The 25,830-nt window shown below is 36.8% G+C and overlaps 1 protein-coding gene across 1 annotated transcript; it reads left to right on the forward strand.

Moving 5' to 3' along the window:
* LOC140253735 (protein FRA10AC1 homolog) lies at window positions 1-24,419 on the forward strand. Its single transcript, XM_072339519.1, has 14 exons — window positions 1-124; window positions 4,096-4,172; window positions 5,995-6,087; window positions 6,167-6,212; window positions 8,375-8,451; window positions 9,092-9,175; window positions 9,652-9,736; window positions 15,588-15,633; window positions 17,787-17,900; window positions 18,905-18,947; window positions 20,171-20,295; window positions 20,899-20,937; window positions 22,183-22,267; window positions 22,727-24,419. The coding sequence occupies exons 1-14, from the start codon at window positions 92-94 to the stop codon at window positions 22,767-22,769; spliced, it is 990 nt and encodes a 329-aa protein (XP_072195620.1). The 5' UTR covers window positions 1-91; the 3' UTR covers window positions 22,770-24,419.
* The last annotated feature ends 1,411 nt before the right edge of the window (window positions 24,420-25,830 follow it).

Below are 25,830 nucleotides of genomic sequence, written 5' to 3' on the forward strand. Positions count from 1 at the left end.
GTTTCCGGGAGGGGCCCGCGGGAGCGGCCCGCGAGCTGAGCCCGGCAGAGCGGACGTCGGAGGCAGCTCTTATCCACCGGCAGCCGCCACCATGGTGCCCGGCCAGCTGCGCCTCGCCGCGGCTGTGAGTGGGGCCGGGAGGGAGGGACGGAACGGCGGGACGCGAGGGGCGGGCGGCGCGTCGGGCAGGCTTCGCTGTAGGCCGCCATGGCGGCGGACGTGCCTCTGCGGGATGGGAGCCGAGCGGAGTCCACGGCCTGCAAGGCAGCTGCGGGGCCGGGCCGGGCCAGGAGGCTTGCAAGGGGCGAGCTGTGCTTTGGGTAGTGGTGTTCAGACCGGCACAGGCCTTCTTCAGCGTCCTCTACACTGCGGAACCACACAAAACTCCCTGCTGCCATGCTCTGCTGCCGTTTACCTTTTACTTCTCCTTTTATAGTTCTAAAGCTTTAATACTACTAGTAATAATAAAAACTTGGCAAAGGGGCTGGATTTTTCTCTTTGTTAAGAGTTTACAGTACGTACATTTCATAATAGGCTTCACAAGGGAGAGTGGCTTTGAAGCTATCTGAATTTACTGTTAGTATTTTTTGGGGCCTCAAGTCTTCACTGAGTGCCTTACCGTGAAGCAGGCCCACCGCTTCAAGTAGCCTCGTGCGGCCAGAACGGCCCCTTCCAGCTCTGTCCTGCGTTTCATGCGGCACTGCTCCGGTGTTCTGCATGCCCCAGGACGTGCTCCTGGGGCTGGGGACAGAGCAGAGCACAGACCTGCGGTGGAGCTATATGATGAGGGCTCAGGTGGACAACCGCCCTCCTCCCACACACACTTTTTAAAATTACTTTTTTATAGTGCCTCTTTCAGCTCAGCTGTGTGTGATGATCAGGAGTCAGTTCTGACCAGTTCTATATTATGTCCCTTTTGTCAGCATGCTCTTACCTCAGTGAAAAAGGAGGTTTGAAGGGCGCATTCTTTCCTGCACACGAATGCCTTCTGCAGATGTGCTAATGGGGAGTCTGCAGTGTCCAGCATTTGCAATCTTGTGCCTGCTGCCAGCAGCATGAAGTGCTCAGGCGTTTACCTTGTTTAAGTTGCTAGTTTCTTAGGAGCCCTAAGCTAGTTGGCATGGTACTTTGCTATTAATAAGCCCAAGATGTTGGAATTACTTCACTGTCAGTGACTGAGATGTTTTTGTTGTTTGGAAGAAAAAAAAGTCCAGTGTTAGAACAAAAGATAAAGTGCTCCAGATTAAACTGTGTAGCTTTCAGGTTCTTCTTTAGATGAAGTTTGGTATTTACCTTACTTCTTTACTAAAGCTAGCGTTAATTTCTGACAAATTTTGTCAGAGCAGAGGTGATAAGAAAAGTTTTATCAAATAGAAGAAGTGGTTATTTTAAATTTTCTTGGCAGTTTTGCATGACCATAATTACATACGTCTTTTAAGATCTCTTAGTGTAAGCACAAAACTTTGGTATCTGCCTGTCTTTTACTACAGTTAACTATGAAACACGTTTTACTTACCTTAGATTGTTGGTTGTTTGGTTTTTTTTAAAGTAAGGGAGAAATCAACCTTGAAATTTCACATCAAGCAGTTGTCTATTTACCCTCTCCTTCCAAAGCAGAATGGTTCTTGTCTGGATGAGATTGTCTGTTAGACTTCATTTCTATGTTTTACCTAAAAGTCAGATCATCTGTGGACCATCCTGAGTCCAGTAGGGCTCTGTCATTGTTTAGTGGGGTCACCATCAGTAGCCACAGTGTTGGAGCTGCTGGTATGCAAACCCAGCCTCAGCTCAGCACCTGCCTGCTCTGCTGTAGCTTTTGAAGATGGAGCAGTCCATAAGTACTAGGAGATCAGTCATGGCTGGTTGGTTTTCCTCACCCTGAATTTATCTTTAAACTGTTGGAGTGATTTGGAGGAATGGCTGAAACTGTGAAGGGGTTGTTCTGTTGAAAGAGCAGCCTCTGAGAACCCAGACATACCTGTACTTACATTGGCAATCAGAGCTTCCCAAGGCAACCAGCAGCCCCTCTCAACATGATTCCATTGCAGCTACATTTTATTTATTTATTTATTTAATTTGATTAACTCCTGAGATCAGCTGGGAGCTGATTACTGAGTTACTGATTACTGAGTACATCTGCTTCTTTCCTGCAGCCAATCATCCAAGGGAACCACTGCAAATTTCTCCTTTTATTTGAGCTTTTCTTACCTTGCCTGTTTTTATACTTCATCTATCTCATGTTGACTTCCGTTCACGTTGTGTTGGCTTTGACTTTCTCCTGTTCAAAGTGCAAGGGAAGCTTTCTGTGTTCAACTGGAAAGCACTACATTTACTGGTTAAAATATTTCTAGAATACTGTGCCATTTTTAAGATTTAGAGGCCAAGTTTAAAAGTATTTGCTGTATGTACATTCCAGCAAACTCACAACATATATTCAGCCTTTTTTTAGAGGTCGCATAAACTTCGCTAGTAAAGTAGTGACAGGGCTGCTGTTGGACGCAGCCATGGGGGCTGCTCCTGGGCTGCAGCCTGTTGTGGCACTGCTGGCTGAACTTACCAGCCTTTGCTGCTCTGTTGCCAATGCATTAGGCCCAGCAACAGCAGCATACTGCAGACAACTACTGCACCTATTGTACACAAGCAAGCGAGTATGGCTAAATGTGATACTAATAAAAATTTTAAAGAGTCTTAAAAATAACTGAACAGGCAGCAGTGTGAAAAAGCAGTGTTCTACATAGTCTGCATTGTAGTGACCAGTTGTTGATATCAGGAGAGGATATGGTTGACTCTCCAGCATGGTATCAGTGGGAGGTATTTGCCTCCAGAAAGGACACCTCATCAAACCCATCCTTAAGAGTGCTTTTTTGCAGATTTTGTCAGGCTTTTGTCTAGGGGGAAACCCGATTACAGGTAGTGTAGGAATCAACACTGTCTTTCCATTCCAGTTTCTTCTCCTATCCACAGCAGGAATTACCAATACATTTACAAACTTGTGTGTCAAGCGTTTCCAGATGGGGATGTGTAATAACTGTTCTTGGTTTAAACTCATTTCTCTGAAAGTTGCAAATGTGTAAACACTTTTTTTGTTGTCAGTGCCAGTTTAAGCTTGTTCTGTTTCTGTGCCACGCTTCATGGTGTAGCTGGATGGGGAGGCTTTGGATGAACTGTACCAGGAAACTTACCTGGGTTAAAATAATGTTTTTTGGGGGTAGGACAGTTTGTAACTTGGGTGAGTGGTTTGGTCTGGCTTGTGGGTAGTTTTACAACCCTCTGCAGCTGGGCAACTGGGAGGAAGTAGCTTAATCCATTGTTTGCTGAAAGAATTGAGCATGTAGCTGTATGCTGAAAAGCAGACATGACAGATCTGGGCTTTAGCCAGTGCTTATTCACTTGATGGCATTAAAATATGGTGTGTGTGCGTGTGTATTATATGTATGTGTATATATACATATAAACATACTAACTAGTAATAGTTCAGAAATGTATAGAGCACGTTTTGTTTTGTGGTTTGAATGTTTTGCCAATTAAGCTGTACATTTTTGCAGGCATCTTGTTTTGTGTTATACTTATTTCAATCAGCTTTCCAGATATTTGTATAAGAACTAACAATCTGAAGTATTGTACCACAGCCCAAGAACCCTTTGTTCCCATCTCTGTTTATTAACATGGGCACATCATTTTCTGTCATCTAGCCTCTGAAAAAAGTAGTTCTTGGAGAAAAAACTCACCTTTTTGTGTATAAGGGAGGTGGTTTGAAAGTAAAGACCGGGAGTGTTTTGTCATCTTTTTATTATTTCATCTGTGAAGATTAAGTATGGGAACATATGACATATGCATATTATTTATTTGTAAAGTGATTTTTTGACAGACTGACTGTCCATGAGAAACCATAGTTCCTTTGTCCTACACCGTTTGGAAAATGTTCTGCCTTGTATGTTGGATTTCATTTGGTTTAGATATATGTGCAAATTTGCACTCGTGTACTGCATATCTTTCTTTTATTCATGTGTGATGTGTAGTATTGATCTCTAGTTATGCTGAATCCATACTACTCTAGCAGGTGTCTTGACTGCATTGCCATTTATTTATTGACAGGCACGTGGCCATGGCGGCTATGATTCTGATTTTAGTGACGATGAGAATGGAGAGAAGTCTGTGCAAAAGACTAAAAGGTAATGTAAAATGGAGTTGATGCTTTATTTTGTACTAATGAGCTGTTACTGTGTATAGAAGATAATGCTGTGGTACGTAAAGCCTGGTGTTGATATGATTTCTGAACAATCAGTCTCAGGTTTGTGCATCTCCTCATGCCATCCTTGCCAGAGCACATTGTCTACCATGGACAAATGATTAAGATCTGTTCTGCCATGTCCATCTGGTGTCTGGACGCCTTTCAGTTCTTGGAGCTCTGTGTTTCATTTCTGAGCATTAGTATCAACTGCTGGTGTTTCGCTTCTCCCTTCATTTCACTGCAGATCCATCAGGAAACATGAAGCTGTTAGGAGAGCAAGGCAAAAAGACCAATTGGCAGCAGGCGTTGTAGATAGAAAGTACCCATTTGAAGGAAGTGAAGAACTGATGGCACCTGTTTATTATTGTGCTGGTTTGGGGTTGGGATAGATTTAATTTTCTTCATAGTTGTTCATATGGTGCTGTATTTTGGACTTGTGATGAAAATAGTGCTGGAAACACACTGATTTTTCAGTTGTTGCAAAGTAGTGCTTGCATTGAGTCAGGGACTTCTCTGCTTCTCATACAGTCCTACCAGTGAGGGACTGGAAGGGGGGGGCGCAAGGAGCTGGAAGGGGACACAGTCAGGACAGCTGGCCCCAGCTGACCGAAGGGATGTCCAATACCATATGGCACTGTGCTCAGTATCAAAAACTGGGGAAAAAAGGAGGAAGGGAGAATGTTCTGCAGTCTGGTATACCTTCCCAAGGAACCATTATGTGTGATAGAACATTGCTTTCTCAGAAGTGGCTAAAATCTGCCTGACACTGGGAAGCAGTGAATCCTTATCTCAATCTCTTTACATATGTACCTTCTGCTTCACCTGTTAAACAGTCTTTATCTCAGTTTCTGTTTTCTCTTGTGTGTTCACTGTATATGCATGCATCTGTTTCTTGCTCTATGATGACATTATTTTTCACTTAGAGGAAAACAATTGTCGTAAGTTTTCTTTGAATTGCTGTTTTATGGAGTCTCATGGGATTTTTGTGCCTCTAGGTCCTTTTGAGCAAATGAAATTCTTAGCTTCTAGAGTCTTACATCCCAGAGTTTGAAATAGAAATTATCTGTCTCGCTGTCCTCAGGTTTCTGATGTTTCAGAAATGCCAGCTGCTAATTATGGAAAAATCTTTTTTTTCTTTACCTCTTTTGAGGAATGAAACAAACTAAATATACCTCCTGCTAAGCTAAAAGTGCATCTCTGTAACTTTTTATTATTTTCTTGAATTATTGAAAGTATTTTTGAGTGCTCATTGACAAGTATGGTTCACAGCACGGTACATACTTAAGCTTTAAATTAGAGATTCTCATGATATCTTAAGAGAAGCAGAGCTATTTAATGAAGTGCTGGGATGTTAGCATGAAAGGATGGGTTGGGGTTACTAATGTTCGGTCTTAGTCAACAAGCATATTTTTCTTCCTTTTTCTACTCAGCTCGGCAACCTATATCTATAGAGAGCTTGAAATGTAGAGTGAAATTAAAAGATCTTAAATTTATCATAGCTCCATGGTGATAATGTTGATAAAGTACAAATTGTTGATGATGATTTTCTTTAAATGTTAACTGTAAGCAAATGCCTTTTCGTCATTGTTCTCTGAATGAAGTAAAGTCTAAACTGATGTTGATTCTGAAGTCTGGTTTTATTCATGTAGAAATGAACATAGTAGTTATTGTTATTTGAGTTATTTGAGTTTGCTATATGGAGATGCTATTGCTTTTGACAGGTTTTGACCAAGTTTTCTCCTTTTTTCCTTCTCTACCTTTAGTACGAAGGAAGATAGCCTTCTGGTAAAGCCTTTCCAAAAACCAAAACAGGTCAAGGTTGCTCACAGACAATTTGCTGCTGAAGAATGGGACAGGTATTATCTATTGCACCTTGCGAGGCTTTTTTCCTTAATGTAAACATAACTTTCACTCAAATGTATTTGTTATTAACAGAGAAGAAGCAAGGAAGAGAAGATATCACCTGATATCAATGGATGCAGTATCCTTCCATATAATTTTTCTTGGAGTTTGAAAATCTATTTTGTCAAAATAGTTGGATTTCTCAGTTCTTACAGTTGGCAGTGCAGCACCAGACACTAAGTAATTATTTAACTTAGCTTATTTTTGTTACTGAAATCTCTCTGAAAATGCCTTTACTCAATAGACTACACGGAGAACTCAGTATTTCCAGAGTTTTGACATGCTAAGTTGCCTTGTTTGAGACTAAGCTGTTATTTTACTTAGATCAGTACAAATGCACTTTGCTCTTTCAGTTGGGTTAGTATAGAGTATAATTCTGTGTAAGGCTGCCAATATCTATGGGCAGATACATTTCCACCTGAAGTAGAAGAATTGCATTAACAAATTCAAAAGTCTGCAAAACAGCATAATCTCAAGCAATATCTTCTTCAGTTGCCCTAATGTAAGCCTATTTAATATAATGTGTACATCTATTTTAGTATTTTAGGTTTTTTTAATCTCTTAATCATATTTCATGCAACTAATTATGTATTTTTATAACTGTGGCTTTATTTAGACTATAACGTTTCTCGTTTTATTGAGCTTTCACCTGGGGCACATATTAAATTACAATGTGTGCACAAAAGGCATAACACACCGTACTCCTTCAAATAAGTTGGGTAGCTTTCAGATTCATGTTTTGATCAAATGTTTGGTATTTGCCTTACACAAGGCATACTTAGTTTCTGTCGAATTTAATCGAAGCAAAAGTGAGATGAAAGGCTTTATAAAATAGTGAAAGTAGTTAATTTAAATGTTCTTGGCAGTTTTGCATTACTATTCCCACATAGGCTTTTTTTTAAAAATCTCTTCATTTGAGCATAGACCTTTAGTATCTGCCTATCTTTTGCTACAGTTGAATATGAAATACACTTTGCTTATCTTGGATTGCAGTTCTTACATTTTGACTGACTGTATTTCATGTGCTGTCCATTCCTTGTTTGTTTTAAATAGCTGTTCTCCAGTGGTGGAAGTTAATATTAGGAAAATAACTTCAGCCCTCCATTTTTATTTGACCAGGGGCTGCGTAAACCAAACCATCTAGTGTCACAGACGTATCTTAATCAGTCCCCCTGACACTGTATCTAGCCATTAATCACGGAGAAGCCCATGTTTCCTGGAGTTGACTACAAAGCTCATTGTGTAGAGACTCTTAAAAGGTTCTGCTTGTGTTTTTGAGTGGTTCCTGTTTAGGACCATTACTGTTACGTTCTTTTAACTCCTGGTAACTCATAGAAGAACACAAAATAGTTTGTTGTATTTAATGTTTTGTTGTACCAGAACACCTTTTCTACTTGTTTAAGGAATGCCCATCCTGTTCCTTTTGTTTGTGGTGGAAATGAAAAAGAAAACATGTATACTGAGTTTAAATTAACATTTTTGAGGCCTTTGGAAAATAAGATGTTTTCTCCTTTGAAGTATGCATGGGAAAACAGTAGGTTGATACAAGTTGTTCTTTTTCACTCAGTGTAATATTTGCCTACACGTGTACCAGGAGGTAATGTATTTCATAACATTTTGTTTCAGAAACTTTATAGAAGTTAATTGAAACTATTTTTGAATAACCATCTCTAATGTGAAGGTGCTTATTTTCCAAATAGTTACGTATTTTTGCTCATATTATGGTAGAAAGTAGGTTTCAAGTCAGGTTTCTGAGGCCCAGTTTTTTGTTTCCTTTGGTTTTCATCTCAAAAAGTAAAGCCAATAGCTTTTATTTGTATTTTATGGTATAAAGCAAATTCTAGCCTAACCATGTTTGTAATACAAAGTACAAGCTTGTATTAAACTGAAACAGCATAAGAAGTTATGTTCCAAATCACAGCTGAAGATTTAAACCAGATTCTATGTACATGCTTATAGAGCATCTTTGAAGAAGAGTTTTATAAAGTTCTGGCAGCTGACTGAGGTTTTACAGAGGAAATTGCCTTAATGTTCTGTATTTGGAAGGTAGCTTCTGTAAGAGGCTATTGGGTAAAAACTGCTAATTCCATTGTTTTTGGAAATTATCTCACAGTTTTTGGGGAACAAAATAATGCTTTCTATTCAGAATATAAAAAGTTTTAAATATCCCTTTAGTTGCAAACTAATAGTGAACTAAAAGAACATAAGTACTAAAACAGTTTCCTTAATGGCTTTGTTCAGTATTCGAGACATAGAAAGTTAGTGAATGACTACATTTTGTACTATGGTGGAAAAATGGAGGATTTCCGACGTTCTGGGTAAGCAGTCTTTCCCCTCATGTCAGGGTCCCCCTGATACGCAAAGCTGTTAAATTATAACTTTGAGGGAGATAAGAAACGAGTATATCAAATTACTAATTCGTTTGGTCCCAAGTAGTAACTATATCACTTGTAAATTTCCAGAGCACTAAACTGCTTTGTTTCACTTTGCATCATTATTTTTATGTAAGAACTTAACTGTAAGCTGAATTATTCTTGTTTTGTTATGTAAAGAGAAAGATGACAGGTGAACGATAGTTGAAGGTACATTGAGAAATATCTGGCAGTACCTTCAAGATAACAGTGAGGAACAGTTTTGAAATGTGCTAAATTGCTGTCAATTGTCCAGAATAATGTCATCTTTCTGTAGAACTGTCTGTAACTGCCTTCTGACATAACTATCTTAAGAGAAAAGTACTGTCAGACAGGATCATGCCATCCGCAGTTTCTGTGGCCATTTGCCACTGGGAAGTTTTCATCTGGGGAAAAACTAACCATTTTTTAATAGTTTTATTCCACAGCAATACATTCATGTATGCTGTGAGATGGAGATAAAAAATACAGGATGCTGATATTTACCTAATTAGTATGTGGCTAACTTTTCATTGGTATGTCTTACTGAAATAATGTTCTTTTATAGCGAGAATGACAAGACGGATCTGGATGTTATAAGAGAAAACCATAGATTCCTGTGGAGAGAAGATGATGAAGCAGACATGAATTGGTACCTGGGACTATTACATAAAACAGTAATTTTAGATCACTTTGTACCAAGTTTGTAGTGTCTTCTGTTAATTAGGGATTGCTGTGCATACTTAGTGAGCATCCTTTGATCTTTAATGCATTCAGAAGTGCAAGAACTTGAAGAGACATAGTATTGTTGCTCAGTGACAAAATGAATTGATGACAGGAGGAACTGAAAATTATTTGTGCACTCTCTGAGAGCCAGATGACTTTTCTGAGTATCCTGAATGAAGCCTCTTTGAAAAAACCTACTTTAATAGAAGAGATATATTTTGGATGTAATTTTCCACTTCTGTGAAATTTCTTCTTTTGTCAAAGAGTATTTTTCTGTTGCATTTCTAGCTCTGCAACTTGTGTTCTTCAGATGAAACCACGTGTATTTATCTCGTTAAAGTCATTAAAATGTAAAATGAATTGTATTCTATATTTAATTTAAAAAACCCAAACTTTTTACAGGGAGAAGAGGCTTGCAAAGAAGTATTACGATAAATTATTCAAAGAATACTGCATAGCAGATCTCAGTCGATACAAAGAGAATAAGGTACATTTTATTATTGCAAATCATCTTAGTTTTTAAGCATGCTTTCTTTTTTTTTTTTTCTACAACACTGTGTATGTTGTGAAACCAGAAGGTTCGTACCCCTTCCCTAGAAAGAGAGTTGTGAGAAACTGTGAAGTTACTTAATTAGCAGCAGCAGTTTTGAATCCGTGCATTGTTACTGCCCCAGAAATGTGCTTCTGTGGGAATAGAAACATTTCTGTGTAACAGTTTTTTATGAAGAGATACATTGTATGTAAGGCAGAAAATAAGGGGTTAGGGAGAGAAAGCAGGGGAGGTTTGTCTGGAGAGGAGTTCAAGAAAGCCTGAAAAAAAAAAACAGGGAATGTTACTGTTTTTCTTGCTGTTGTTGTGGGTTGTTTGTTTGTTTTTCTTAAAGTCAAAAAAAGGAGAGAGTTCTGTACTCTGAATACTGGCTTAAAACAGTTTTGGATATGACTGTGCTAAGGCAGTGTCTCTTGCTGCTTGTCCTTTTCTGTTTATGGAAACAGGATTTGTATTTTCTTAGTCAGTAAATAGAACTTCTTAAGAGAAACAGATGAATTCCAGGACCTGTTTTTCTTCTTAACCAAAGCAGCCATTATTGTTTCTAATTTTTTTGTTAATGCTTTAGTCAAAAAGAGTATATGCATTTTGTATTGTGATTTTACAGAGCATTTCTGAACTCGAATGCATGTTGATGTTGTTAGCACATAGTAACAACCAAGCCCTGCAAACGGTGTCTGTATAAAGCTCTTTGAGACTATTTATAGTATAGAAAATTACATTCACTGGTAAATATTTATGAGGACTGGGCTAAAGCTATGAGATTAGGCCGAAAGACAAAACAAAAACAAAAAACCCAGCCCTCTGAAGAAAGTTGAACAGAAGAAACGCAAATATTAAATGAAGATTAACAAGAATGAGAAAGTAGTAATGCTGCAGACACCTTCCTTCCTGTTTAATTTTTTTTTTAAACAAATAAACTTCTTTTTTTTTTTCCTGTATTTCTTTCATGCCCATCAAACTTTACACCACCCCTACCCTGAGTTTCCCTTGAGCTTGCTTACGGATTTTGTTTCTTTCCTTGCTGTGCCAAGTTTCCATATGTTCACTGTCTTCTGTGGGAAACTGTTTTGCCCTGGTTTCCTATTTTATGTGAACAGTATTCCCTTGTCAGACTTCAGATGTGACTGTCCTAACTGTGAGGTCACTCTGAATATCTGTGTATGCTAATGAGTCATTACTTGCAGTCTTGGAATTGTTATTTCAGCATAACTCTGATATATCATGTAATTCATTCCCTTACATTCTTTTATGCTTTCTGTCATCAAATACATTGCGACCATGCTAGCGTCCTTTCTCCAGGCCATTCTCTATTGTTGATGTATCCATTCCCCTGTTTGGTACAGAGGGATGCCAAAGCAGGCTTATTTCTTGGAAGACAGAAATAGGCTGCTGATCGGTTCCCATTACACCAGTGGAATGCAGCCTGTGCTCTCAGATTTTTTTCTGCCTTGATTCTTTTTTTGTCTTTTCCAGAAATTGAAGTCAGCTATCTTTAGCCACTCATACTTTCAGTTTGGCAGTGTTGGTGCTGAGAGATGCAGGCTAGGTAACAAACTTCTCAGCAGGACAACTTGTCATCTCATAGTTGATGCTTTATATACTGTTAGATAATATTGAAGTAAAGCTGAAGTTAAGGGCTTGTTTTTATTTAATGTGTGTGTTTTTTATCCATCTATAAAAAGATCTTATCAAAAGACAGAGATTGAAACTGTCCCAGCCATTTCATCTGTGTTTTCTCTACCCAAAATCTTATAGCTAGCTAATTCTTCCCATACTTAGATGTTGAGATTGTAGTTAAGGTCTCATTTAGAACTTTCTATCTGAGAAAACCAACTCAATAGTTTCCCTCAATAGCGGATAATAAGAGCCATTTCCACGTGTAGCACATTGCTGAGGTCTGAGAAATCAGCACTTGAGTGTTTTCAAAATCAGAAGCTCAAAAGCAGATAATGAAAGGGCCCTCATCTACTGTGTAGGACTTCATAAAACTGATACCCTTTGTTTAAGGAAGCTGTATCCTTCTGGGTCCAACAGCCCGAGATGGGGAGGCCTCTGCAGTGCATGCACCCAGGTTCAACCAGTAATGAGGCTGAAAACATATTCCTATTAGACACATGCACAGAGCACAGATGTATGTGTATAATAATAATGTATTATTATATACATGTGTAAGGTGGAATAATACAAAGATGGTAATGATATTCAAAAGGCTATTTATAGGGAAAAACTCACCAGTGCCTTCACTGGGAAGCACTGAGGCAATCTCCACCAGAGAGCAGTCTCCAAGAGATGCTGCCTTGGTGGTCAGCCCTTAAATGAGGTCTAGAGGAGGTGGAGTCAAACTCCACCCCTTCCGGGAGCACAGCTAAATTACTCTCACCCAACACTTGCCTCAGCTGATTAATCAGAGGTTCAGGCCGTGATTACCAGTTTCCCATACAACATGTAGTATATATACAAAATCAGCCACACAGGTCACAGGTGCAGTGAAGCATTCATATGAACAGTGTCATTCTGCTCCTTATCCTTATGTTATCCTACGCTCTTTCTTCCCCAGGTCTTATAAATTCCTCCCTGCCTTTTGTTCCTCCCCTAAATGTCCCATAATAAATCTTCTGTTGAGTGTCATTTTTTTTTTTCTTTGTTTCATCTTCACTTTTTAATAAGCAATGCCAAGGTGGTCTTCTGGTATGTGGCTACTTGTAGATGCTGGAAGAGCATGCTCTGACAACTCTAGTGTTGATGTGCTTGTTACTCCTTGTATTTTCCCTAGATGCAAGTTACGTAAGGTCAAGATTTGATTGTACCTTTGAGCTTTTTGCCTGGAATCTTTGAGGCTGATAAATGACCGTCTGTATTGTCAGATATTTTAGCTCTGTCTGTTGTCAGTTTTGCTATGCAGAGTGCTCAGCATGTAAGTTTGACTTCGTTAGGCATTAGGCTAGAAATGTTCTTTCTCTTAGCCTTGTTTTCCCAGAAGAATTCTTACTCTCTGTGTTTTGTTTTTTAGATCAACAGATTGAAATGTCTGCCATTTGCTAAGAAATGAGATCTGTCTGACACCCAGTCATTAAACAGAATAGTCTATTCTTTTGCGTTGCATTTTTTTTCCTGATCATTTTCAGATTTCTAGGCCAACTTGTCTTCCATTTGGTAATACACTCACTTTTGTCACTGTCAGCAAGGAAAGTTTTTATGGGAAAGGAAAAATATTTAAAATGCCTATGGTGTTTTTCCCCAGTTTTGTTTAAATTTATACCTTTCTTCTCTTCTTTAAGAGGTGATTCTGGACATGTTAGTTGTTGTAAACAATAAATATTATGGAAGCAGTCCATACTTAATTTGAGAATTTTGCTGTTTACGGATATTAAAAGATATTTCACATCTTCAGAAATGATCTACTTTTTAAGTTAGGCATTTGAGAGTCCTGTAAAACATCCATTTTAGAGTTAGTCTACACAGTCTTCTTCTGTTTAGAGAAATAGCTCATTTTACATCTTGTTGAAATCATTTAACAAAGAATAGGCAACATGACTGCTGCTGATGCTTCTGTTTTCCTTTGTTTTTCAGGCTCACTATTCAGGAACCTATCCCTAATTTTCCTATGTTAATTTGTTTCTGGTATTTTAGCATAGAGGGTTATGGTTGTTGCTTAGTTTTATTGATTTATTTTTGTAATTTTTTTTTTTAGTCTTTTTCTCTCTCTGTCATTTTCCACTAATTGATGAATGATTGATAGGCAAACACTGAATTGCAGATGAGGACAAGTTTCATCCTAACTGTGTGCATACGCTGGGTTTCTGGTAGCACAGGTGGTTTTGGATCCCTCCTTTCTTATATTGTGATCTCTGTTCATTTTTTTCTTGATACTGTTGCAGAAATCCCCTGTAAGGATATCAGTGGATGTGTATCATAATGGGTCATGTTGGGACTTTGAGGGAAAGGACATAAGTCTGCTTCAGTAGCTAAAGTGTGCATAGATAACTTGGTAGATGGGAAAGTGGCAGAGGGACAATGAGAAAGCATTTTACTTTTTATATCCTTCAGCACACACATGCAAAATCAGTGCCAAAACATTGTTGACATTTAATCTTAAACGTGCAATATTTTTAAATGCAACACAAGCTTTTCAGAATTGAAATACCTATAATCACAACAGACCAACTGTTAAATCTGTTTTCTGTCATAAATTCTATATTTACAATTGTCCTTTGCATTGTTTTTTCATTGAATTGTTCAGCATAGTTATTTTTTTCTTAAAACTGATTAATTTTTGTTTGACCAAAGCGCAAGTGGTTTAACTGGTACTTTAGACCACGCTGCAGATTGTAGAGTTGTACAAGCAGAGCCTGATCCAGCCTTAACAAATAGGCCTTATTACAATATGACAGCAGTACCTGATCATCTTCTCTGTTTTGTTTGGTTTGTTATGTGGAACTAGTAACCATGAAAGCTTTATATGTGTGATACTCCTAAACCCAATTCTGAAATTTATGGACAGATATCAAGAAGCAAATAATGATTGGTGTTCACATTTTTAGCTTTCTTAGCTATATCTGTGCAATACAGTGGCTTATATTGCCTGTCTGCTCAGTTTTTCAATTTTAGTTATCACTCACAGGCTGTATTCTTAAGAGCCAGAGCATTTATTACTCCATTTTTTCAATGTTCTTTGAAATGAATACTACTTCGCACATAGGAACTCCATTCTGCTGCGCTACAGATGTAGAATTATTATGGTTTATTTAAACAAACAAACAAAAAACCAACCCTTCATAGATCAATAGATGTCTGGACTTTTACATTGTTAAAATTAGATTAAAAAAACCCACCACACTTTAAATCAATCCATTATATTACAGAATTCGTGCCACAGCATCTGGGAAAAGCACATTTGTGTAGGTTCAGTCCTTGAGTGCCTCAGAAGCAGCATCATATTCCAAAGGACATTATGGAACACAGGTTCAAAGGGCTTTGTAGCTATGCCTATAAGAAACCTTCTCCCCACAGTTTGCCTTATCCTGCCCCTTCCATGTTTTAACATGAAGTTCAGAATCTTCCATGCCTTGCTTACAGAGCAGGAGAGCAGGAATTTTATTTCTCTCTTAATATATTCCAAGTATATGACTTTTAAATGAAATACAAGGTAACCCTTGTTGGATAAGCTGTATGGCACTGAGTTTTGTTCTTTCTTTCTACTTGTTAGTGAAAGAGACTTGTTTCTGAGGCTGTTCTCGCTCCCTTCTGTCTTTGATCTTCCCACTGGATTACTTGGCACTTAGAGAGAATGAAACAGTTTCTACTGGAAAGCAAGAATAGTAGCTGGGTTTTCTTCAGGTGAAGTTTTTCGCAATGTAGAGGGACATATAAGTTAGTTTTTGCTTTTGTTGTAGCCTTAGGATGTGAGACGTTACCCATGGATTTGCGGTCATGTGCCTTTTCAGTATTCTAGTGATGGCCTTAGATTTTAGTGTGCACAAAATTGCAGTGAAGTATCTGGTAAAGCCAGCCAGTCTGTCCCAGTTTCCTAATTGTTCTTCTACGTGCTATGAAATGTTTTAGAGAGGTGTTTAAACAACATCTACTGGAATGTCAATTACATGAGTAAGTTTGGATCCTCCTGTAAGCAGAAGCAGAGAGATACTTTTAATTAACAGATAAGTAAAATTTTAATAAGCACAATTTAATGAATGAAGCACATGCAGGATATCAGGTACTGAAATTAGTCTTTATATGACTGAAATTGTTGACTATTCATAACTGATTTTCATTCTTATCATAACAGTTTGGATTTAGATGGAGACATGAGAAGGAAGTAATTTCAGGAAAAGGTAACGCTCCCTTTCTCTTTATATTACATTTCAGTGTTGATTGCTTTTATTGCTGCTTTTCAACATAATTTTGATGACTGTATTTGACAATTTATACTAATAAGTGTATCAGATGGTGAGAAATCAATGTAACTTTTAACTTCCCTGTTCTATTCTGCAGAGCTCTAGCATGCATACTAATCCACATAAGTAAAAGTTCTACATAAAGAAAAATTCTGCATAAAGAAAAATGATAACTTTCAGAGAAAACTGGTTCTGAAAGCTTCAGTAAGAACTGTTATCATGTCTTCCAGTCCCATCTCTAAATCAGTAACTTATTCTTGCTGATTGTCGATGGGAGCTCATTTCAGTGGTCCCCATTTCAGTGCTGTGGGACATGAACTTTTCAAGTAACTGAACAAGCAAGTAAATTACATGATCATAGTGCTGTTCCTGTGGTTGGATGCTCATACACATGTGCAGTTTTCAGCAGTCATACATACATGTGTGAGAAAAATGAATGCTGTGACCCTGTGGTTTGGAAAAGATCATTGAGCAGATCCATTTACTACGTAAGTTAGAAATAGTTTAAAAGAGTTTTACATCATCTTTCTAAAGGTAGCTTTGCTCTCAGTATTGCAGATTGTGCTAACAGCTCCATTTTACGTGGTTGCATGCCTTCTCAAACACTTAAAAGATAAATGAGAAATCAGTTATTTATGAGTAATTTTGTTTCTTGCTGTGGGTGGACTTTTTTTGGCTGCATCGTGCTTTTAATACCTGGTACTCCATACTGCAGGAGGAAGTGCAAGTAGTGTATTGTAAGCTTTCTCATGAGATGGTCATGGGAAGCTGCTGTTCGCTGTGGCCTCGCAGCACTGAGTGGCGCTGCCTCCCGCCACGGGGGGGCATAAGAGCCCTGCGCTGCCTGGCGTGCCAGTTGGAGTAGGCACTTTGGAAGGACATGGCTGATGCCTTCCTCTGCTCTTCCCTAGAGTAAATTAAAGTAATAGAAATTGCTTTAATTGAAGAGTAACAAAACGTTAATACCTTGCGTTAACCTGATCAGCAGTGAATGGATGGTGATTCACGTTTTAAAAAAGGAATGTGTGTGCTTGTTTTAGCTGGGACAGTAATAGTAGTGCTGGGAACCATTGGGTTATAGTCTGTAGGGATTGTATGGTTAAGTTGTGTATGTTTTATTGCTTTGCTTTCCATGGCTTTCTCTGTAAGGTCATGTATAAATGATTCTGGGTGATATAGGTGCCTGATAATACCTTACATAGTGTTAAACATATTTAATGTTTATGAATTTGAAGCTTACAGTGTGAGTGTTGTTCGGTTCAAGTGTTAGCAGTGCAAGTGGTTTTATGTTGCAGAACAAAAGTATCTGAGGACACTGGCAATCCATTAGTTAGAGGCTTAAGCAGAATGTTCCCAGGTTAATCTTTCACACGGTCCTGCTCGTGAGCCTATTAATGTAGATCCTTCTTGCTAGCTCTGCAGACAAATTAGTGAATATATGAATCTCTATTAATGCAGTGTGGGGAATTCAGTAATGCAAACAACACTGTGTGTATACTGTTTTAAAATTAGTATTGGATTTAATCTAATAAACCTTAGAATGTATTTCAAGCTATTGCATGCTTTTTCACAGACTTGGATTTCTTCTTTTAAGTATTGTTTTTCCTCTTCTTAAAAGCGAAGTGTTCATGACAAGTCACTAGAATACAAATTGCCAGGTCAACGTATAGGTTAATAAAAATATGGGCATCTTCTTTGTGCTTTGAATAGTTTGATGTCATTGGAAATGTGTGTCTAAATTGCAGCTTCTGATCCATCGTGTTCAGCTAAGTAAGTAATCATGTAGGACATGCAGTATATCTTAGTAATAGCCATTTGTTCAAATTCAATATTAGATTGTTTTTATTTTCCTGAGATCTTCCTTCCTCAGTGCAATGTAAAAGGCAATTCAAGTTGTTACCTGTTTGCAAATATGCAATACTGGATGAGTCTGATTGCTTTGTCACTATCAGTCTTTTCCTCAGATTTAGTTTTAGCTCTGGACGTTTTTCTTTGAAAGAAAGCAAAAAGCAAAAGCTGAGCAAAACCAGAAACCCCAAACTTATTCACATTAATCACTGAGCCATGTTTTTTTACCTACCTTTATAAAGGTCATTTTTCTTGTGGAAATAAGCACTGTGATGGAGAAGAAGGCCTGAAGAGCTGGGAGGTGAATTTTGGTTATGTGGAACATGGTGAAAAGAGGAATGCACTTGTGAAATTGAGTAAGTCTGACAAAGCTTACATATCCTTAAAAGAAACAAATATTGTACTCTTGAAAAGCTATGGAGTTAGAACCAGTGATAATGAGAATAGTTCATGCAAAGTGGAAAATATGCTTCAGAGTGGAGATCCTTTTGTGAGATAAATATAGCATAGAATAATGGTTTTGATTTGGTGAGAATGGCTTCTATTGTTATTTATTACAAAGTATAATTCTCAATGTCATAAAATTAGAATAACTGATTAGAAACCATGTTGCGTCCTAGCATGTGCAGTTTTAATGGACATAGATAAATTGCAAGGAAAGTTTAATCATATTCATTGTTTAATTAGTTATGTGGCTTAGAAGTTTTTGGGGCTTAGGAAGAGTAAAGTTTTTGCACACTTCAGCTCAACTGGTTTTATTTTTCATTGTTACATTTTCTTCCAAAAGTTTGGCTTTTGGGAGAAATTTTGACAAATTACTTCTTTTTTATTCATGCTTCTTGAGTGGGATTTTCTTATTCAGTATATTTTTATATATTTTGCTGTTTTCATACTGGTAATTAAACTTACAACAATTTACACAGTTCTTCTGTGTAAAAGAGGCTTATGATGATTTTTCTTTTGTGCACAAAACACTCCGGAGTGGCAACACTTGGTTGCAGGTGAAGCTCACAGAGATTTGTAGATCTTGAGTGTAAGTGTAGAACAATTTGATCTGTCCACAAAGATCCATGAAATTTGATGTCTGTATGTGAGAAGCACTGATATTTTTTAAGAAGAACTGTCAGTGTTAAACCTGTAGTTTTTCTCCAGGTTTAGTAAAATCGAGGGTTGTACTGTAAACATTTATTGTGCTATTTTTCTTAACCATGCCTACAATTACAGTGGAATTTAGTTTTGGTGGAAAATCTACTGAAATTGGAAAACAGTGTTGTATCTAGTTTTATATGTTTGCTATCAAGTTTTGTTAGTTGTGCTCATCAGATACATGACTGTGGTGTTCTCATTCTCTTTTTTTCAGGACTATGTCCAGAATGTTCTTACAAACTAAACTTTCATCACAGGTAATGAAGTATTTTGGAAATAGGGGACTGAATTGTTAATAGATTCTGTTTTGGAGTACATATGAAGGCATTATCCTGTCACCATTGAGAGTTAGGTACTTTTGTGCTAATGAAATTATGAAACTTATGGTTGAATCGCCATCCCTGTATGTGTTTAAGAGCCGTGTGGATGTGGTACTCAGGGATATGATTTAGCAGAGGTTTGTTGTTGTTGTTGTTTTGGTTTTTTTGTTTTTTGTTTTTTTTTAGAGATAGGCTACTGGTTAGGCTGCGGTTGGACTTGTTGATCTTCAAGGTCTTTTCCAACCTGGGTAATTCTATGATTCTATGATTCTAACTCAACAAACAGGAGGAATTCCCCCAGAAAGTTTCCTTGGGTTCCTTTCAGCCCCGTGGTTATTTTTATTTTCTGAAAGGTTTTGATGGCATGTCTAGGTGTATAAATCCCTGAAAGTTAATTAAGCTATTTTAAATGGTAGTTTATACTCAGTTTCAAGGTGTTGCTGTGTAGGTATGTATTAAGAGTGACAATTAAACAACTGAGATTTGTTTATCTTGTTTCTCTTCTGAGCTAAAATAGTAAAACCACTTGAATTCAGAATGAATGTAGTTAAGCATATTTTCTCTTTTTCAGCTTCAAAGTGACATTTGACATTAAAATAATTTTCCCAACTTCTATGTAAGCAAACAGGAAAAAATGGTTTAGGTTCATGCAGTAAGCCTGCATTTGTAATGTTGGAAATAAAACTACATGTGTTCTTGGTGTGTAGCATGTTCTTAGCCTTGAGATTCTTCTACCTCAGCTTTTATTGCTACTTCATATGAAGAAAAAAATTAAAAATCCATATTGCTTCTGTTTTTCTCTCTTCATACATACAAAGTCACTCATTACATAAAAGACAGTCAATATGAATGTGAATTTGGTACATTATATGATTATTTGCTTTATTTAATGCTTGACTGCCAATTCACTGTTTTTCTAGTCTTCATCAGAGTCACATTAACAGCTTTAGTATTTCCTGTCCTTTATATTCAGCTGCGGAGCTCTAATACTGCTACAGCAGTTTTCATTTTTATCAATTTTTTTAAAAAATGTAAATAATGATAAGTTTCAGAATTCAAGTTTCAGGATTTGACTGAAGTTAATATCTAAGATTTATTGTTGCTTGAAGTGTGCATATACTAAAGGAGATGTACCTTTTATTTATTTATTTTCTTTAAAGGAGGAAAGAGGTCAAAGCAAGCAAGAAAAGCGGCTCAGCTGGTCGGAATTCTAAACAACCAAAAATTAAGAAGGCAAAATTGTCTCAGTCAAGAAAAAAGAAGTCAAAAAAGAAGACACAGGAAGGTAAATTTAAATTTAAAACCTTGAATTTTGAAAACATTCCGGAAAAGTTAGTTTAATATTAATTTTACCATAGTTAGATAACATATGTAAATATGTAATTGTTTTCACACTGTAGAACATAGGTCATCGCAAAGGTAATTTTTTCTTTCTTAATGTAAGAAAAAAGATAAATTTCTTACATTATGTAGACAGGTTAAGCCCTGTGAAAAACATTCATTCTAACAATAAATTGTCCGAGTTTTGGGCATTTTATTAAATTATACATTTTTCAAGGATTGGAAGTTGTGTACCGTGAGCAGTTCTAAAGTACTGGGATTCCTTGAGACTTTGGAGTTGAAAGCCTTTTGGAAATGTAAGATAACCTTTTTGCACCACAGATCTTCGGGTAACTTATTTGAGCTCAAACGGATGACCTTTCAACTCATGAAAAAAAGTGTTTTTGCTTCAGTGTTTGCTTTCTTTTTTTGAATGTATGGTGTGTGTGTGCATGTGCAACATGTTGATGTGTCATTTATTGTGATAGACGTATCCTTTGTAAACACTGTAAGATAAAAGCTAAAACCAAGATAAGCTCACTGTTTTTTAAATGGTGTTTATTTCTAGATCAGGTTTCTTCAGAAGATTCAGATACCTCTGATAAAGGTAAAGTATTTGAATATCTGCTGAATCTTCTAATATTTGATAAGGTGGTAAGAAAACTGTGTTGAAAACAAGCAGAGATAGATGGGTCAGCGTAATTACTCTTGGAGGAAAACTGATGGATTTTGAAAAGAAAATATTTTCAATTTAAGCAAGAAAGAAAATAATGAGTAGATGATGGAATGAAAATAGTCATAAAAATGAGGGTCTTGGCTGTTCCGGGAAAGAGTAGAGGGTGCAACAATAGGTACATTGTACACAAATACGCGCTATGTAAAGAGCGTACTTTTTAAATGTAATAACGGCTACTATTCCTTTCAAGGAACACCACAAGTAAGTGTCCAACTCAAAATGTTAATAGGAGAGCACTGGGAGAAGACACCGTGCAAAATAAATTCTAGGCTTTAGCCAGAGTCTTTCGCAGATACTATACTACCATTTCTGTCTTGGAGAACCACTGCAGATGGATGTGCTGAGTATCAGTGACTCTGTAGACAAGGGTTATCTTCCCTGTATCTCAATAATTCCCTAGTTTCTTGTAAGATAAAGTAAACCTCATCTTATGGACATCCTAATTCTTGCTGCAGACCCTCTGGAAGGATCTGAGTGTTTCTGTAGATGCTCTATTGTGTCATCTACTTCTGCCAGATGCAGAAAGACCCATAGCAGTTTTCTGCTGACTCAAATCATGCCAAAATTCTGTCTTACTGAAAGATTTTAATTTATTTATATATTTTAAGTCAACAGATTTCTAATAATGAGATTTTAATTTTCTTTTCAGTCCTTCTGTTTAGCTATATGGAACAGTTAGGCACTAATGGATAGTTTCCTGCAATTTCACTGATACATTACAGTTAATGAAAGTTGTTCTTCAAATAGAAAGTAAAGTCACTGATTCATTTAACATCACAAGTTTCTATATTGTAATACAAATATATTATAATTCTGGGTTTGTGATTATGAAGTTTATGGACAAGGTGCAGTGCAGCTGTTGTGTCAAGATCAGCATTCTGACATGATTGTTGCTATGTTTGGCCAAAGTATCAGTTAATGATGTCTAAGAGTCTTCTTGATGCTGTATTGAGTAAGGTAGGCAATTGTTTTAGTTTTTATGTCATGCAAAATGAAGTATGTTATTTATTATCAGAGTTCCAATGAAATGTTTCACCTGGCCAACAACTATTTAAAAAAGAATTGATAAATTCTTTCAAAGTATATTAGTGAAGGACTCTGAATTTTTTTTAACAGATTCAGATAACAGCGATGCACAAGATGGTCCTTCAGATGCTGATTTTTGGAAAGGTCCTCTACAAGAAGCAGATGAAAAATCACGGTTAGTTTGAACAACCAGTGAGCTTTTGTCTTGTAAACCATATTGTGTCCATTCAGAACTGCAAAGGCAGAGACTTTTCCTGGGTGTTTTAATGGTAGCCTGACATCTAAAGTTGCTTTAAATCTCCTATCTATTGAACCTAAGAATATTGTGGTTTTTGTTGGTTTTTTTTTTCAATTGAACATATATACAACACCAGGGGATAAACCCTTTATCAAGCTGCTACCTTACCATCTCTGTCTTGTCCTGTGCTTGCTGTCCTATTAACTAGTAAATCCTAACAGTCAACACATTGCTGTTGTACAGAAAAAGAAATGTGAAGGGTATGGGAATGTAGCGAATAAGTAAAACCGATCTATACCAGATGCATATTCTAACCAGAAATCTGCTAAACTGCGTTATCTCCTAGACAGAAATCAAAAGCAAAACTTTATTTGACATATTTCTATTTTTCTACAGGGAGGAAGAGTTCGATGAATATTTTCAAGACTTGTTTCTCTGAAACTTGAAATTGACGTGGGTTGATTTTGTTGTTGTTGTTGTGAATTGTCAAGATGAGAGTCTGCAAATTCAGTTGTAAGTAGGGACCAAAGACCTCTTCCTGACAGCATGCCTTTTCTGCAGTCACTCCATATGGACCATCTGGGTGAATTATCTTTGCAGAAGGCTTCAGGGCTGAAAGCTTTCTTTTTTTTCTTTTTTTTTTCCTTTTTTTTGTTGTGGTAGGTTTGTGTACTCATGCAATATGAGAAATGTACTCGAGAAATAACAGCTAAAGTTACGTGACACGCTAACGAAAAAGGAGGAAGGATGTAGAAAAATGAGAGCATAGTTTATTCTCAGTGCACCACAGAAGATGGCTGTTCTTTATTCTATCCCAAATTTCAGTTACTGCCAGATTTTGTAAGGAGCATCTTAGATGATGCTATTATTAGCTTAAAAACATACACTTCAAAATATTTGTATTTATAATTTATTGAACTATTGTTAATAGCTTTAAATGTATCAGTCATGTAGACTTAAATATTAAGATACGAATCTGTGTGGTTTCAAATACTGTTAGAGAAGTTCACTTTAGTCAAGCATGTATTTTGCTTGGAATTTCAGTAAACCATATCTGAAATGTCTCCGGTCTTCCTACAGAGGTTACATTCGTTATGACCTTGGTTTAAATTTTAGCTATGATATGATGTGACTGATAATTCCACTCATTAATAAAAGTCTGAATCATTCTTGATGTTGTTGACATCTTTGATTTAATAAATAAATTATGTGGCTTGCTACTGGAGATGTACACGTGGCTTGTATGTTATCTGTGGTTTCTGATCTCCTTAGCATTGATTGAATGCTAATCCTTCTTTAAAGTGTAATCCTGAACATACAAGTAAAGAATGTATAGCGTTGGAGGAATGTACTGGATTCATCTTCATTTTCAAAGGCAGCACAACACAAAACATTCCTTATGGTATGTTTCTAAAGAAATATTCTGCATGTGAATAAGTACGGCAGACATTTTCAGATGAAAATTACTTTGGATATAAACAACAAACTTTTTTTAATGAAGTGTTCATGTAAAACAAGCTGAGGAAAGTTAACGTTGTAGAAAATGAATCTTTGTAAGTAAGTGCTTTCTACTGTAGATACCTTTATAGAATTATTTATAAGTGATTTTTGGACAACGTAACAACAGAGATGGTTGCAGTGTAATTATGAATATGTTATATGCACTCTATGAGTAGAGAGCTCTATTTACAAGTATTTCTTAACATAATTACATTTTAAACAGTTTGTACTTACATAATAGATGACAGTACAAGGACATATTTAGGGTGTCCTTGAGCAACAAATAAACGTAGCCTTGCATGAAGGCTTATTTAGGTAAGAAGGTGGATTTAAAGGTTAATTCTCTGTCATCTCGCAAGCTTGGTTGAGAGCCAAATCCAATCTGCAGCAATCTGCTTATATGTATGCAACTTGCCCAGAAAGGCTTTTGTTGAATGTGTTGCTATATTTGTTGCTGCAAGTATTGTATATGAAGTGTGTGTTCTGGGTGAACTAGTTCTACTTTCAGTCTTCAAAATATGTTTATAAAATGGTACAGAATACATATTAAATACATCATTTAATACAGTATGAATAAAGTTACATGATGAAACAACTTTAGAATAGCTTTCTTTTGTATCTACATTTAATACAGAAAATGATACACGATAGTCAGTTTTATGTCTTAACCAAGTTTGCATAAAGTACTTGGCCCATTTGTAAATAAGGATGTAATAGGTGGGAAACTGTGTGGATTCCTTTTAACTTTGAGCAATAGCTGTACACAGTATCCATCTTTACAGCATGCTTAGAAAGGTATATAATATGACAAATCTTTCAGTCCTCCTTTCTCTTGATGCTGAGGGCTCTTAAGGGGAAAAAGTTGAAAGTGTATGATTCTGCTTTGTTTAAAGTGGGGAGAAAAGCACTAGGATTGGGTCTCCTTGTAAAACTTGTTTGTTACAGGAGTCATCTCTGACCTAGATTCTCTTTGGTTTGGAATTGGTTCCACTGAATGTTCAGATACATGTGTGATATAGTAGCTATCTTCCTTCATCTGCAGAGGAGGTGGCTTCATGGGACCTGAATAGAAGTAATGCAGTGATCTCTGTCATGCTTTAGTAGCCAGTGGTTTTTATAGGGAGACTGTTGTTGATGAAGGGGTAATTTGTGTGCAGCCTGGTTGTAGAAATGTGAATTTTAATGCGTTCTACTTGTGCCTCCCCAGACTGAATTTGTGCCATTTTTGTGGTTTTCAGATACTATAAAATTCTGTTTGTTTCACTGCATTTTAAAGAAGCCGCATTGGGAGTACCTAAACTTTTTAAATGCATTTGAATGTAGAACCTGCTGTAGATGTAGCTACATAGATACACGATGTTTGCAGTGTATCTTTGTAGATTCTTAAAAAGTACTCAGTTTGAGAACTGTGGGCAGAGACATGGTGGGTGCAGGAGTGGCTTCTCCAAGCGATGGCTGCAATTTGCAGATTTATCTATGGTAGTTTTGAAAAAAAACATCTGTGCATCATGGGCCTGCTTTTTATAGATACAAGACAGGGAATTGTGTTTAGCTCTCCTGAAGTGATGAAATGTCTGCTCCAAAACTGTATTTAGTACAAAGTATGATGGAAGAGGGCAGAATTCCAGATTATGGAAACGCACATAATATAAAAACCTAAATATACAAGTTATTAAAATAGATAACTTTTTTTGAGTCATACATGTTAGATTGCATTCAGTAATTTCATATATGATCTATCAAAATTATTTATATTTTTTCTGGACAGTGTGCAGAAGTTACTTATTTTAATAAAAATGCCATATATAAATTGAGGGACATGAAAAAATTATAGAGTGCACATTTATGTATTTTGCACCATTGCTTATTTTGTCTTCTGTCTTTTGATTTTTCAGTTTTTAATTATAACTGTTTCTTTTATTCCAGTAAAAATTATTTCCAACAAATGGCAAGTGTTTAAGAGGATTGTTAAGAGATTGATCTAGACTATTCTATGCGAA

Source organism: Excalfactoria chinensis, chromosome 6 (genome assembly GCF_039878825.1).
Source record: "Excalfactoria chinensis isolate bCotChi1 chromosome 6, bCotChi1.hap2, whole genome shotgun sequence".
In the NCBI taxonomy this organism is placed as follows: domain Eukaryota; kingdom Metazoa; phylum Chordata; class Aves; order Galliformes; family Phasianidae; genus Excalfactoria; species Excalfactoria chinensis.

What these genes read in the sequence shown, in the direction of transcription:
- LOC140253735 (XM_072339519.1), top strand. Translation starts at nt 92, where the DNA reads ATGGTGCCCGGCCAGCTGCGCCTCGCCGCGGCT. An exon ending in GGAAGTAATTTCAGGAAAAG is followed by an intron (nt 15,634 to 17,786) that starts GTAACGCTCCCT and finishes ACCTTTATAAAG; the next exon opens with GTCATTTTTCTTGTGGAAAT. An exon ending in AAAAAAGAAGACACAGGAAG is followed by an intron (nt 20,296 to 20,898) that starts GTAAATTTAAAT and finishes GTTTATTTCTAG; the next exon opens with ATCAGGTTTCTTCAGAAGAT.